The following is a 16755-nucleotide window of genomic DNA, read 5'->3' as shown; positions in this document are numbered from 1 at the left end:
CCATATTTTTAACCCCACGTCAAAGTGTGTAGAGCGTCACTCTGGCCCTGTTAACAGCAGAATGTAAAATCGGGGCCATTCAGAGACGGCAGAGCCTTTGCAGGATGCCAGTAGGCAGCATGACCTACCACCGGAGATGGTCACTCCCCGGTGGTGGTGCGCGGGGCGTGCACCTTGCTACTTATTGTCGCGTATCAGACCCTGCCGGGAGGTGCCCTGGTTTTTTTGCGTGCTCGCAGGTGGTTCTGCATTTGCTGAGAAGTTGTGTAAAGTGGTTTGAAGCATTATGCAATCGTCAGCAAACATCCCCATTTCTGAGTTGCGCTTTTGTGGCTGACCCAGGGTCACGTTGGTTCAGGAGAAAACTACAAGGTAACCCCGGACTGAGTTGGACTTTCTCTGTCTAAGATCCTAGGTTGTGTTGGATGACCCCGGACTGCACTCGCTGACAGTTCCGAGAACCTCTTTCTGCCGGTTTGCCCTGCACCGAGCTGGGCGGTGTTGCTGGAAGGTACAGAGGGAACTTGATTTTATTTCCCGGAGACGCTGGCTTGCGCTTGGACGGCGCTGGGTTGTGCTGGGTGACTCTTGAGTTCAACTAGCTGGGCGACCGTGAGCTGTGCTGCGTTTCAAAATCCCCTTTGATGCGGGTCCCTTTAAATGGCGTAACGGTCGGTACCACCCCAGACTGAGTCATTTGACGTTTGGTTTCCGAGCAGCAAAAAAAAAGTGAACAGTTCCGCGCTTTGAGGGCTCTAGGGTCCAGCTCCTTGGCGCCCGATGCGATTCTCTCAGCCCGCCACTCTTCGGCCACGGAGTAAGATGACCTTCCTACGCCTTCTGTACCTGTTGCTTACCGTTCTGGCGAGGAGCGCGGCTCACCAGGTGGGTGAGAAAAGATGACACGGAGAGGAGTTGGGAGGAGGTGTGGGAGTGAGTGAGAGAGAGAGAGAGAGAGAGAGAGAGAGAGAGAGAGAGAGAGAGAGAGATTTAAGTTAAAAGAAGGAATTAAGAATTCGGAGTTGGAGAAATATCGAGAGATGGTTAAAAAGCAGGGAATTGAAGAGAAGATTTTCAGGGAATTGCCGAGGGCAAAAGAGGGAATCCAAAAAGTGAAACTTCCTTCTGAACGTTGGGTGACCGATAGCGGAATCCACTTATGATTAGATTAAGGTTTTTTGAAAATGTTAAAAACGTTACAGAATTTGATTGTTCCCCCTGACCGAGGAGTCGGAAAAATGCGCAAACAAGGGATTGTTTGAGCTCAGGTGATCGAGACGGAGACTGTTGGTGTTCACTATGATCTGGTACCGAACGTGCATTGTCCAGTGTATTATGCAGTCATGTGGTGATTACGCTGTACCTTGTCCTGTACACTATCTGTATTGTAGCCTGTATTGTCGGTTTGGGATCGTATCTTGTATACTGTAAACACAGTAGGCAGTCCTGTACATTATCTTACCCCCTGCCTTGGCCGCTGTCACATTGCACACTGTCTGCACTGTGTGTTACTCTGTATACAGTCTACTGTAGCCTATCATGTTCACTTCCTGCGCTGCACCCTGTCCTGTCTGTACACTGTCTGCGTTGTATGCTCTCTCTGCTGTACCCGTCCCAAACACCATCTGTGCTGTACACAGTGCCATAAGCTGTCTGTACTGTACACAGTCCCATACGCTGTCTGTGCTGTACCCTGTCCCGTACTCCACCTGCACTGCACACTGTCTCGTACTCCATCTGCACTGTATGCTGTCCCATGGTCCACCTGCTCTGTATGCTCCCCTGTACTCCATCTGCACTGTATACTGTCCCGTACATCATCTACACTGTATGCTGTCCTGTACTCCATCTGCACTGTTCCCTGCCCTGTACATCATATGCACTGTATACTGTCCTGTACTCCACCTGCATTGTACCCTGTCCCACACTCCATCTTCACTGTACACTGTCCCATATTCCATCTGCATTGTGCCCTGTCCCGTGCATCATCTGCACTCTATGCAGTTCTGTGCTCCATCTGCACTGTCCTCTGCTGGCCCATACATCATCTATGCTGTATCCTGTCCCATCTGCATCGTTCCTTTTCTGTACGTTGCCTGCACTGTACCCTGTCCTGTGTGTTTGGACCAGATAGTTGTTGGCTGGGTTTACTGGTTTTTCCTCTAGCAAGGCCAGCATTTATATTTGATCCCTAATTCTCCTTTGGATGGTGGTGTTTTGCTGCACACCTTCAATAGTGCACCCTGTTGAATGGTAGTTACAGTGTACTGGTGTGTATCAATAAATTAAATTGGTGGAACACACATAAAAGTTGCTGGTGAACGCAGCAGGCCAGGCAGCATCTCTAGGAAGAGGTACAGTCGACGTTTCGGGCCGAGACCCTTCGTCAGGACTAACTGAAAGAAGAGCAAGTAAGAGATTGCTTGTAAGAGATAATTAAATTGGTGGGTTGTGTTCTATTAAAGTGAATTGATGGGAGTATTTGTTGACCTAGATATCACCCTTACTGACTGATGGTCTTTAAGCAGCATCCAAACGTGAGAAATGGTCACTTTCCGGGGCCACAGCTGGTCATTTACTGATCTGTGTCTCTGTGGAGGAGGGTTGTGGGGGGAGCATATGAGAAAAACTATTTAAGTACCTCTTGAGGTATGCACAGACAGTGAGTTGGAATTTTTTGATATGCAAATATTCTCTTTGTGGTTTGATACAGCGTGAAATGGGCCATAAATGCTGGCCTTGTTAATAAAACGCATGTTCTGTAAGTAAAGGGCTTCTATTTATAGAACCACAAAGGTTAACACTGGTGATTCGTATAGGCGAGGGCAAGTCTGTGGAGTGTAAACTAGCCCCTGATCCAGATAATGCCAAGGTAGAATGTCTGTGGTTCTTCGTCAGTGACCTTTTGGTTTTAATTGAGAACAAAATGGGGTGATGGTTCATATTTGAGTATTATAATCTCCCTGTTTGTAATGTGGTGCAGGGGGCATCTCCCTGGCTATATAGTGCTGGGAGGGTCTGCACCTTCATGAGAAGAGGGGCAGTGACAGTGACACTTAACTGCCTCAGACCCACCTCTTTGCACACTGTCAGTTCACAGAGAGGCTGTGGAGGAGGATGGATGGGCTAGTGTCACGTTTCATCCCCAGCAGCTGCGTAACAGAGGACTCTCTGATCTACGGGCTGTTCCCGGGGACGCACACGGAGACAAACATCTGGTGCTCTGGCAGATCATCAACTCGGTGAAAGACGCTCTTTGGTCAGCCCGAAACTCGATGATCTACCAGCACATGGAGATGTCCGTGGGAGAATGCTGCCGACTGACACATTCTTGGCTGCAGGAGTACGTGCTGAGGGATGCACTGAAACTCGGTGCAGCCACTGGAAGGGCCCGGTGGGGAAGGACCACGGTTTAGGTTTCTTCACCTGCGGGAGTCGGAGGGGTCGGGTGGCGGGGAGTAAACCCCTCAACAATGATGTGGTAAGGTGAACAACTGGAATGCCACGTGGGTGGCCATAAGTATGGAACAGACCATAATGGAAACATATGTAAGGATAGAAAGTTATTGAATGGTTTATTGTATATAATTTTATTTTTGAATAAAGTATATTTTGAAATTTTAAAAAAACGGCCTCAGGAGAAGGAGTCTGTACTCCAGTGGGAGTGAGCACCTTCAGAAGGCAAAGTCAGCACCCTCAAAGGAGTATTTCCCCCCTCTCCTGCTCATTTGCAAAATATGGGCGTTTGGTTTCAAAGTTTACCTAGTGCTGATGAAATGTCAATGACATGAGATACTAATTTCCTTGCCTCCTGAGAGTTTTAGAATTTTAGATTTCTGGCAGCTTTAGTTTTCTTGTTTTCCTTTTGAGAAAATGTACACAGTGCCCATAAAAAGTATTCATCCCCCCTCCCCCCCCAGTTTTCATGTTTTATTGTTTTACAACATTGAATCAAAGTGGATTTAATTTTGCTTTTTTGACACTGATCAACAGAAAAAAAAAACTTTAGTGTCAAAGTGAAAACAGATCTCTACAAAGCAATCTAAATTAATTACAAATATAAACCACAAAATAATTGATTGCATAAGTATTCACCACCCCCTTTAATATGACACACCGAATCATCATTGGTGCAGCCAATTGGTTTGAGAAGTCACATAATTAGTTAAAGGAAGACTTGTATGCCGTCAAGATGGTTCAATTGACCGTGGTAAAAACACATCTGTATCTGGAAGGTCCAACTGCCGGTGAGTCAGTATCCTGGTAAAAACTACACCATGAAGACAAATGAACACTCCAAGCAACTCTGCAAAAAAGGTTATTGAAAAGCACAAGTCAGGAGATAGATACAAGAAAATTTCAAAGTCACTGAATATCCCTTGGAGTACACAGTTAAGCCAATCATCAAGAAATGGAATGAATATGGAACAGCTGTAAATCTGCCTAGGGCAGGCTATCCTCAAAGACTGAGTGACCGTGCAAGAAGGGGACTAGCGATGGAGGTCACCAAGAGACCTATGGTAACTCTGGAGGAGTTACAAGTTTCAGTGGCTGAGTTAGGAGAGACTGCATATACAACAATTGGTGCCTGGGTGTTTCACTGGTCACAGCTTTATGGGAGAGTGGCAAAGAGAAAGCCACTGTTGAAACAAACTCACATGAAATCTTAGCTAGAGTTTGCTGGAAGGCACGTGAGAAACTCTGAAGTTAGCTGGAAGAAGGTTCTATGGTTTGATGAAACGAAAATTGAGCTTTTTGGCCATCAGATTAAACGCTATGCTTGGCATAAGCAAAACACTGCGTACCATCAGAAACACACCATCCCTACTGTGAAGCATCATGCTGTGAGGATGCTTCACTGCAGCAGGCCCTGGAAGGCTTATGAAGGTAGAGGGTAAAATGAATGCAGCAAAATACAGGGAAATCCTGGAGGAAATCCTGATGCAGTCTGCAAGAGAACTGCGACTTGGGAGAAGATTTGTTCTCCAGCAAGACAATGACTCCAAGCATAAAGGCAAAGCTGCACAGGAATGGCTTAAAACAACAATGTTAATGTCCTGGAGTCCAGATCTCAATCCAATTGAGAATTTGTGGCCAGTCTTGAAAAGGGCTGTTCACTTACGATCCCCATGCAATCTGACGGAGCTTGAGCAGTTTTGTGAAGAAGAACGGGGAAAAATTGCTGTGTCCAGATGTGCAAAGCTAATAGACCTATTCTTATAGACTCAAGGCTGTAGTTGCTACCAAGAGGGTATCTACTAAGTACTGACTTGAAGGGAGTGAGTAATAATGCAATCAATTATTTTGTGTTTTATATTTGTAGTTAATTTAGATCACTTCATCAAAGATCTGTTTGCACTTTGACCCGAAAGATTCCTTTTCTGTTGATCAGTGTCAAACAGGCCAAATTAAATCCACCGTGATTGTAAAACAATAAAACATGAAAACTTCCAGGATGGGGGGGGGGATGCGGTGAATACTTTTAATAGGCGCCTGTATATATTTATATTCAAAGGTTCAAATGTTCATTTTATTATCAACGTATGTACGCAGAATACAACTCTGAGGTTTGTCCTCTCCAGATAGCCATGAAATACAGAAAACCATGATAGTAGTTGAAAGAAAAAACATCAACCTCCCCCCACCCCCCCCCCACACACACACACAACCCCCCCACACATGAAAAAGAAACACAACTTGCAAACCCCAAACCCCTAACCTTGTCCAACCGGACACGACAGGAAAAACATCAAACCCCTAACACCCAAGCCACTTGTATAGATGTGCGTGCGTATTGTGGAATTACCCAGGGGAGTATTCTGAAAAGATAGTTTATTCAGCTTATGGTTCATTAAATCATTGAGTTCCTAATGATGTTTAGTTCTTGGAAGTCATTACACATAATTCGTTTGTATCTGGTTGAATGCCATATTTAGAGAGGGAACGGGTCAGCGAAAGCTGCGTGCCTGTTAGTTTTTGATTAATGATGAGGAATTATTCACGTAGCAGTGAATTTGCAGGGAGATCAAGCTGCAGCTTTTATTAGCTCACTGCTTCTGCAGTGAGCTGGCCAGTTTCGGTTTAGATAGCCGGAGAGCCAAGGTGCTAGTTACAATCTTAATTGTCCTTTTGAAAACTGGACCAGGCTCAACTGCCTTTCGTGGCTGAATTGTTGGTCACCATTCCTAATTTGGGCCCAGTTAGAAAGAATGGCCGGTTCTAGAGTTTAACCTCTTCCTGTGGAATGCCTTTCCTGCTCTCTCAGAGCTCCAAAGTACTTGCAAGGCAACTTCCTCCTCACGAAGTGCCTGAGGCTGTGGTGTAAATTGTTTTGGTTTGGAGTGGATGTGTGTGAACTGGAGATAGTGTATCAACGGCGGCAGAGACAGTGGGAGTATGTTTAACTAAGGGATCTGAAATGGGGGCTACATTACACACAGGAAGGAAATCGGCGTTGTTTCTTGTTCTAACCCGCCTCACACTCCCTGCGCCTCTGCTCTCTGTGCAGGATTTCCTGTTTATGAGTGCTGGAATGCTTTCAGAACTAGATGTTTAGCTGTGATTTATCCGAGTATTTATGTTTATTAATGACACCACCACCCCTTCTCTCAGCTGCTCTTTTTGCTTCAAGAGTCCTGCAACAAGCCGAAGAGAGGCACACTTCCTTTAGCCCTTTTCCTTCCCTCTGATGTTCCAGCACGTTGCCAATGATTGGAAAGTTGTAGGTCTGCCCTTATCCGGTTGACCTGAACAATAGTGAGAGTCAGATCATTGAGGAGAATCTCTCTCTTTTCCTGCCCTTTACCCGTGTCAAAGATACAGGAGTCTGAAGACCCACACCCAACCATTCAGAAGCAGCTTCTTCTCCGCCATCTGAGCTCTGAACAGTCCATGATCCCATGAATGCCACTTAGTATTTTTTGCCCTACTTATTTATTCTGTAATTTAATAATAATTTTTTGTCTATGCAGTGTACTGCTGCGGCAAGATTACATATTTAATGTGGTATAAGGCAGTGATAGCTGGCCGGTGGTGCAGTGGCATCAGCACCACATCATCTGAGGCGAATGGTCCCAAGTTCGAACACACAAACTGCTGGAGGAACTCCAGGCAGCTCTCATCTATGGAAATGAGTAAACAGGCTGAGACCCTTCTTCACGCTTTCCATCCGTGCTGGGTCAAGCGACGAGTCGGCAGTTCGCTGGCCTTGTAAAATACAGTCCCGTGCAACTGGGTGTGGCAACAATGCTGCCCAGTGTGCCGCAGGATGTGAAAACGAACTTGTTGACAGTGATGAAAAAGCTGATCTGATTCTGAATGTTTTATTCAATGCCTGTCTATTTGTAATCTGTTTCATTTCATGAATTTCTTTTCTCTTGGCCTGTGTGAGTGTGTGTGTGTGTGTGTGTGTGTCCTTGTCTGTTTGGTTCTGTCTGCCTCCTTGTATCTGTTTCTTTCTCCAAGTCGCTGCCTCTTTGTCCTTACCTGCCTTTCGTATATTGAAAGGGCGCTTCTATTTCCTAATCTTTGTTTGAATTTTCTGCGTTTCCTTTCATGTTAGGAACAAAACCACACTAAGTAGTACTTTCCACCATTGATGCTGCCCTCACCCACGTCTCCTCCCTTTCCCGGACATCCATGCTCATCCCATCTTTTTGCCTCCTTACCTATGGCCCCATGACCCTCTGTATCCAACACATCATTCTCAGCAACGTGCCATCTCCAGAGGAATCCTACTGTAAACACATCTTTACCTCCCCCCCCCCCGCCACTTTCTGCAGGGATGGCTCCCTCTGTGACACCTTTGTCCATTTTCTTCTCCCCCCCCCCAACCCACTAATCTCCCTCCTGGCATTCATCCCTGCAGGCAGCCAAAGTGCCGTTCACCTCCACCCTCACCTCCATTCTGGGCCCCAGACAGTCCTTCCACGTGAGGCCACGTTTCACCTGTGAACCTGCTGAGGTTGTCTATTGTGTCCAGTGCTCCCGATGCGGCCCCCTCTACCTTAGTGAGACTCGTCATGAATGGGGGGACTGTTTCGTCGACCACCTCCGCTCCATCCGCCAAAAGCAGAACTTCTCGGTGGTTCAACAGTTTTAATTCCGACTCCCATTCCCATTCTGACACGTCGGTCTATGGCCTCCTCTAGTGCTGAGGTGAGGTCACCCTCAGGGTGGAGGAGCAGCATCTTGTAACCTCCAACCTGACGGCATGAACAATGATTTCTCTTTCAGGTTTAAAAAGAAATTCCCACCCCCTTCCCCTCTTCTTCAATTCCCCACTCTGGTCTCTTACCTGTTCTCACCTGCCTATCACCTCCCCCTGGTGCCCCTCCACCTTCCCTTTCTCCTATGGTCCACTCTCCTCTCTTTTCGGATTCCTTTCCCTCCAGCCCTTTACCTTTTCCACCCACCTGGCTTCACCTATCACCATTTCGATGCCCAACACTACATACAAAGTTAAGGGTTGCTGCAGAATCTGATCAAACCTCAACATTCCTTTGAACAGAAAATCCTACAAAAAGTAGTGGATACGGCCCAGTCCATCACTTGTAAAGCCCTCCCCACCATTGAGCACATCTACACTGAGCGGGAAACCAACATCTATCAACAGGAAACCCACCATCCAGGCCATGCTCTCTTCTCACTGCTGCCATCAGGAGGAAGGTACAGGAGCCTCAGGACCCACACCACCAGGTTCAGGAACAGTTTTCACCCCTCAACCATCAGGCTCTTGAACCAGAGGGGATAACTTCACTCACCCCGTCACTGAACTGTTCTCACAATCTCTGGACTCACTTTCAAGGGCTCGTCATCTCATGTTCTTGACATTTATTGCTTATTTATTTATTATTATTGTTTTTATTTTTTTTCTCTTTTTATATTTGCATGTTGGTTGTTGGCCCTGTTGGGTGCAGTCTTTCATTGATCCTATTGTGTTTCTGGTATTTACTGTGACTTGGTCACAAGAAAAATGAATGTCAGGGTTGTATATGGGTACGTGGCCAAGTGGTTAAGGCATTCGGCTAGCGATCTGAAATTTGTGAGTTCGAGCCCCATCCGAGGCAGCGTGTTGTGTCCTTGAGCAAGGCACTTAATCACACAGTGCTCTGCGACGTTACTGGTGCCAAGCTGTATGGTCCTAGTGTCTTCCCCTTGGACAACATCGGTGTTGTGGAGAGGGGAGACTTGCAGCATGGGCAACTGCCGGTCTTCCATACGACCTTGCCCAGGCCTGCGCCTTGGAGAGTGAAGACTTTCCAGGTGCAGATCTATGGTCTCGCAAGACTAACAGATGCCTTTATATAGTGACATAAATGTGCTTTGATAATTAACTTACTTTGAACTTTGAATGTAAACAGTGAGAGCCAGCCTCTGAGCATGTGCGTCTGGAAAATGTTATCTGCTTATTGGAGTTTGACGTTTGACTTTGGAATGATATTGTTTCTGGTTTGGAGACAAAAAAAAAAGACCTTGAACAGTTCCTGCTTGTTCAGTAGATTAACTACTTCTAGTACAAAGCTTATTGAAGGAAAAGTGCTGCATTATGGTAAGAAAGCTTAAGATAAGATACTTGGAGCAATGTTTGACGTGACTCCACATTGTGTTTGGATTTGCTATGGACTTGATGGTTAAGATCATTGCTTGCATGGTGGTAGCTCTGTTGATGGAACCAAAGGATCCCACCCTGCTTCTGGGCTGTTTGTCCAACTCCCACCAGGGAAGAGGCCACACAGCATTCATGCCAGGACCACTAAAAAAAAAGTTGCTTTCCCCAAACTGTCTGGCTGATCATCACCTCAACCCATTAACACACCACAACACCACCACTACATTCACGTCAACCACCCCTCTCCACAGACCCTCAGCTCCCTTCATCCACCCCATGCGCTACCTTATGCTCACACTCCACACTCCACACTTCATACGTACACTACCCACCGTAGGAGTTCCTCTTGCCTAGAGTCACTTTATCATTTCCTTCAGTCACCTCATGTTCAGATGCCCGGTATCACTTTTTGTACATCAGTCTATGTACAAGATATAAGCTAATTTTATGTGCTTTCGGTCAATCTCAACTATTAATGGTACATTATGTTTTATAGACACGAGATGCTAGAAACCCAAGGCAGCAGCACACTCCCACACAGAATGCTGGAGGGACTCAGCAGGTCAGGCAGCATCTATGGAAGAGAGTTAGCAGTCGATGTTTCGGGCCGAGACCCTTCATCAGGTCCCGCTGAGTTCCTCCAGCATTTTGTAAGCGTTGCTTTGTGTTTTATAGGATTGCCTTTATATTTATTGTCTTTTAATGCTTATCGTGTTTTTTTCACACTACATCAGTTCCTGAAGAAAGATAATAAATAATCTTGAATCTTAAATCTTGAAAGGCTTTTGTGAGTCTGGTGTTGACCAGCGTCAGTGAATCCTGCTGTCCTAATAGGTCCATTGTGGCTCCTAGATGATTGGAATCCCGATGTGATTCAGAGAGCAACTCTTCAGCCAGTGGGAGGATGAGTCTGGTAATCCGTTTCCCTATGCCACACCCCAGGGAGATCCCTCTGTAGTTACCATAAATCTGATTTGACTCCTTCCTTGAAAGTGGTCATGATTATGACCTCTCTGGCATGTTCTCGCTTTTCTAGATGGGGGAGGTTAGGTTGTGAATTTATGATGGGAGCTCCACTATGCCAGGTTTCTGAACTTCAGCTGGCTTCTCATTTGCCACGTGGCATGTAAACTCCTTGACTTCTAGAGAGCAGGGAAAAGTTGTGCCATTTATTCAGTAGTTTCAGGTGTGAGGATTCCCAATAAGGACCAGTAGCTGAAGCTTTCTGATTTGAACTCGGTAACGAAAAAGAGGAAATGGGACTGCGGGGTTTCAAACAATCATTGAACTCGAAAAGTAAGTGTTCAGGCAAATTACCGAGATGCAAAAATAGTTGAATAATAATGACGCAGACACGAGGAAATCTGCAGATGCTGGAAATTCAAGCCACACCCACAAAAGTTGCTGGTGAATGCTGCAGGCCAGGCAGCATCTATAGGAAGGGGTACAGTCGACGTTTCAGGCCGAGACCCTTCGTCAGGACTAACTGAAAGAAGAGCTAGTAAGAGATTTGGGAGGGGGAGATCTGAAATGATAGGAGAAGACAGGAGGGGGAGGGGTGGATCTAAGAGCTGGACAGGTGATTGGCAAAAGGGATACGAGAGGATCATGGGACGGGAAGCCTGGGGAGAAGGAGAAGGGGGGAGGGGAGCACGGAGGGTGAAGAGCAGGCAAGGAGTTATAGTGAGAGGGACAGAGGGAGAAAAAAGAGAGAGGGAAAAAAGGGGGAAAAAATAAAAAATGTAAAAAATATATTAAATAAATAAGGGATGGGGTGTGAAGGGGAGGAGGGGCATTAACGGAAGTTAGAGAAGTCAGTATTCATGCCATCAGGTTGGAGGCTACCCAGATGGAATATAAGGTGTTGTTCCTCCAGCCTGAGTGTGGCTTCATCTTTACAGTACAGGAGGCCATGGATAGACGTATCAGAATGGGAATGGGACGTGGAATTAAAATGTGTGGCCATTCCACGTCCCATTCCCATTCTGATATGTCTATCCACGGCCTCCTCTACTGTCAAGATGAAGCTACACTCAGGTTGGAGGAACAACACCTTATATTCTGTCTGGGTAGCCTCCAACCTGATGGAATGAACATTGACTTCTCTAACTTCCGTTAATGCCCCTCCTCCCCTTCACACCCCATCCCTTATTTATTTATTTTATATATTCCCCCCCCCCTTTTTTCCCTCTCTCTTTTTTCTCCCTCTGTCCCTCTCACTATAACTCCTTGACTGCCCTCCACCCTCTGGGGTCCCCTCCCCCCTTCTCTTTCTCCCTAGGCTTCCCATCCCATGATCCTCTCCCTTCTCCAGCCTGGTATCCCTTTTGCCAATCACCTGTCGAGCTCTTGGCTCCATCCCTCCCTCTCCTGTCTTCTCCTATCATTTTGGATCTCCCCCCCCCACTTTCAAATCTCTTACTAGCTCTTCTTTCAGTTAGTCCTGATGAAGGGTCCCGGCCCGAAATGTCGACTGTACCTCTTCCTAGAGATGCTGCCTGGCCTGCTGCGTTCACCAGCATTTTTTCGTGTGTGTTGCTTGAATAATAATTATAAACATTTTGAACTATCTTTTTTATTAGCAAAGATTGAATCAGCATGAAAGTACAGAGGATGCAGAACTCTGGATGACTTTGGAAAGTTAAACTGGACAGATGGAAGGGTGATGACTGGTTGGGAGGCACCATATTAATTGTGTTTATGAAGTCGTTGTAAGGGCTGGACTAATTTTATTATGTGGAACATTGATTAGGTTGCACTTGCTGTCTGTTGAACAGATGAAACTAAGGGGGAATTTCAGCAAGTGTAGAATTATTGTGACGGCACCGTGCAGCGCAGTTAGCACAATTGCTTTACAGCACTGACGGGTTTCAATTCCTGCCCGCCTCTGCCTGTAAGGAGTTTGTACATCCGCCCTGTGACCGCATGGGTTTCCTCCGGGTCTCTAGTTTCCTCCCACATTCCAAGGACCTATAGTTAAAGTTAGTGAGTTGTTGGCCCGCTATGTTGGTGCTGGAAGCATGGCGCCACTTATGGGCTGCCTTCAGCACAATCCTCGGTCTGTATTGGCCATTGGCAGCAAACAAAGCCTTGCAATGTATGTACAACTAAAGCTCATCTTTAATATTTAAACATTAACGATATAAATATAGATTAAGGTGAATATATATGGTGACTGGATTATGCCTATGCTCTGTCTGTTGTGTGTTTGCACACAGTTAGTTACTCTGTCTTTGTATTTGCTTTCTGTTGTGCAGGACTATCCCACCATAAAGAAAAGCCTGTCAGACTGCTCGAATCAAACCATAGAGTACTTTTCGAAGCAACATCAGGTGTGCTGCAGCAAATGTCGACCAGGTAGGATTGGATAGTGTTCCTGTGATTGTAAGAGTCGACCCCTGTGAGATTATGGTTGGATTGAAATAGCCATTTTCATTAAATGAAAGGAGCAGTTTTAAAATAGAATCAGTGTGAAACAGGAAAGAAACTTTTTCATACAAAGCAGATCACGTTTAAATATGCTTCACATAAGCTTGTATATGTTGGGGCCCTGTCCTGTTGTACATACTATTTAATACAAATTACTATAAATTGCACATTTAGACGGAGACATAATGTAAAGACTTTTACTCCTCATGTATATGAAGGATGTAAGAAATAAAGTCAATTCAATTCATGCTTGTAAAATTAAGATTAATAAATTTATGGTGGTTTAGGGTATCATAGCAAAGTTAAGAAATTGACTTCAGGTTACAGATCAACAATGGTCCAAGTGCATATGGTAGGACTCTGGCACGGTAGAGTAGTGGTTAGCAAAACGCTCTACAGTGGCCCGGGTTCAAGTCCCACCGGTGTCTGTAAGGAGTTTGTATGTTCTCCCCATGGCCGCGTTGGTTTCTCCCACAGTCCAAAAACCTACCAGATGGTAGGTTAATTGGTCACTGTAAATTGTCCCGTGATTAAGCGAGGGTTAAATTGCTGGGTGGGGCGGCTCGAAGGGGCTGAAGGGCCGGTTCCGCGCTGTATCTCAATAAATAAAATAACAAATAAAGAACTAGCTTCCTCTTGTTCTTAACTGCTCTCTCCCCAGGAGCCTCGACCCTCTGTCCCTATGTAGGCCACCCTCCATTCCTCCTCCTAATCTGCCTCTCCCACCCCACACTGCATCTCTCTTGCCCACCGTTCCACAGTTTACCACCATCATGCATGCAGAGATGGTATTCTGTGCAGTAGGACCCATTGTAGAAGTAGCAATGAGCATTAAAACAGAACCGCTGCGACACACGATTTGTTATGCCATGACTGTGTGTTTGAAGTTAAATTGTAACACCTTCGATATATCACAATCAGAATCGGGTTTAATATCACTGACTTATGTTGTGAAATGTGTTAACATTGTGGCAGCCGTGCAATGCAATACATGATGATATAGAGAAAAAATACTGTGAATTACAAGAAGTATATATTAAAGAGTTAAATTCAATAAAACGTGCAAAAGAAAACTAGAAATAGGAAGTAATGAGGTAGTGTTCATGGGTTCAATGTCCATTCAGAAATCAGATGGCAGAGGGGAAGAAGCTGTTCCTGAATCACTGAGTGTGTGCCTTCAGGCTTCTGTACCTCCTTCCTGATGGTAGCAATGAGAAGAGGGCATGTCCTGGGTGATGGGGGTCTTTGATGATGGATGCTGCCTTTCTGAGGCACCGCCCCTTGAAGTTGCCCTGGATACTATGGAGGCTTGTGCCCATTTGGGAGCTGACTAAAGAGCTTATTAGATTTGAACTAGGGTCTGATGATGCTTGGCTCTTGACAGGATAAACCCCTGGAAACTACAGACTAATATTTTTGCATGTTGAAGGTGGCAGGGTGGAGATATCTCTCTATGAAAGGAGGTGTAAGGTCCTCCTTCCCTCTGCTAGCCTGCAGGACACCCTTGGGCAAGGTGTAGCGCCCCGACCAGGGTCACGTGAAGCCGTAGGAGCAAGTGGCAGATGATCATATGAACAGCTGGTCCATAACACAAGTCCTAGTTATGTGACCACTGATGCCAGGCAGACAATCTCTGACAAGAATTGACAATGGCTGAGGTCACCCATTTAGTAAAGACACTGCCCAGATGAAGGCAATGGCAAACCACTTCTGTGGAAAACTTTGACAAGAACAATCACGGTTAAGACCGTGATCGCCCACGTCATATGACACAGGGCAGAAGTGTAATGATGATGAATGTTTTTGCACTGGGAAGTGGTACAGAGATAGGAAGTGTGATAACAGAACATTGCACAGGCGCAAATTTCAGACGGACATGATGCTTGCAACTTTTGACTTGATCAGCAACCATAAAACAAATTGCCGCACCTGATCAGTGAGGAAATCAAACCATATTACTGGCTTCGGTTTTGAGGTCAGTCTGTGTTGTGGGAATATGGGTTTTGTCCGGGAAATGAAGGGTTATTGCTTGTTCACTTTGTGTGTCAACTGTGATGTTTGTGGAGACCTTGTGTCTGCAAGCTCTTGCAGACAATACTCGGATTTAACTTTCCTGTGAGATTAGGTTAAAAATAACAAATTTAAGCAGAGATCATGGCATCAGGGGGTTATTTCACTTCAAGCCACACGAAATCCAAGTGTTACGCCCTCGGTGGGGGCAGTATGTAAGACCTTGCAGAGAATGTGGTTTTGGCCAGTTCTTGGCTCTCTATCGGAGGTGCAAAGACGCCCAATTTCAGAGAGGAAAAATACCTGCAATTGGACCTTTGAAATCAGGTTACTTGGGGATCAAAAGTATTTAACTGTGAACAGCTGGCCTCCGTACCCTGCAGCTGAAGCTTCGCTATCTGGTCCCCCGGCCATGAAGCAGTCTAGGCACTCCCGGTCACAGTCAGAGAACCAAATCAGACCAGTTAGGACAGATCTCTCTGCCCAGCTTTGTGGTGCCACTTTAAGCTGAAGTCGGTGTCGGTCCCATCCCACCCTTTGCTGGTCCAGGGGTTGTGAATCACTGGAAGTAAGTTAGCTTTAAACATCTGTCCAAGATCTTCAGCCAGGACTGTCAATGCCGCAAAATGTGATAGTGTGTCTTGCTTGGTGGAAGAATCTGCTGATGCTATGATGTGCATACAAAGCTGTCTGGCACACAGGCAGTGTGAACCCCAGTGAGAGTCAGTACCTTCAGGGGAGGGGTCTGAACCCTAGTGAAAGTCTGTGCCTTCAGGGGAGGGGTCTGATCCCCAGAGAGGGTCAGCACCTTCGGGGGAGGGGTCTGAACCCCAGTGAGAGTCAGCACCTTCAGGGGAGGGGTCTGAACCCTAGTGAAAGTCTGTGCCTTCAGGGGAGGGGTCTGATCCCCAGAGAGGGTCAGCACCTTCAGGGGAGGGGTCTGAACCCCAGTGAGAGTCAGCACCTTCAAACACAGAAGGGGTCCACAGTAAAAGCACAAGGAAGTTTAAGCAGCTGAAGTCTATGGGCCCTGAGGTCAGTCCAAGTTCGATCGGGGGTGATTCTGTTAATGGGTCGCGTCTCATTTGAGAGAGGAAGGGACAAAATTTGCTCAAAGATCAGCATCGAAACTTACATGCTGTGCTGGTATGGGGGAGAGCGATTGAGGGGAGGGACCTGGGGGTCTGGATCAGTGAGGCTCAGAGAAGCGTGACTGGTCCGTCCTGGGTAGAAGGGTAAGCAGCAAGTTCCAGGTAGAGTAAATGGAAAGGGTGGGGCATACAATTCTAGGGGGGGTGTGGGGAATGGATCCCCAGTGAGGACTGAAGGGGGACTGAAAGACCGAGGTATTGTAAGGTTGTTGCTAGGGTGATTGGAGGGGTAGGAGCTGGATTGGTGTAAAAGAAGAGGGAGGCTGAGTTAGGGTCTGAGGTTTAGAGGAGTGTTGAAAGGGCAGGAGCTGGGTTAAAGAGGGACTTAATATGGTTTCATCCACTAGAGAACATAGAACATTACAGAAGAGTACAGAGCCTTCGGCCTACAATGTTATGCCAACCTTTTAACCTACTCCAAGATCAATCTAACCCTTCCCTCCTACATAGCCCTCCATTTTTCAATCATTCATGTGTCTATCTAAGGGTTTCTTAAAAGGCCGATGTATTTGCCTCTATTACCAGGGCGTTCCTTGCAGCCACCACTCTCACTTC

The 16755-nt window shown here is 46.2% G+C and overlaps 1 protein-coding gene across 1 annotated transcript in view; it reads left to right on the top strand.

The window, feature by feature from the left end:
- The first annotated feature begins 213 nt into the window (after positions 1-213).
- Positions 214-16755, top strand: part of LOC134337799 (uncharacterized) — a 41460-nt gene continuing 24918 nt past the window's right edge. The window contains exons 1-2 of the mRNA XM_063033051.1: positions 214-885; positions 12868-12967. Coding sequence (XP_062889121.1) covers positions 781-885; positions 12868-12967 — 205 coding nt within the window. The 5' untranslated portion in view covers positions 214-780. The remainder of the gene's footprint in view (positions 886-12867; positions 12968-16755) is intronic.

This window comes from Mobula hypostoma, chromosome 25 (genome assembly GCF_963921235.1).
Source record: "Mobula hypostoma chromosome 25, sMobHyp1.1, whole genome shotgun sequence".
NCBI lineage: Eukaryota > Metazoa > Chordata > Chondrichthyes > Myliobatiformes > Myliobatidae > Mobula > Mobula hypostoma.
Note: the sequence above shows the minus strand (reverse complement) of the source record. Positions and strands in the feature narration are given on the sequence as shown.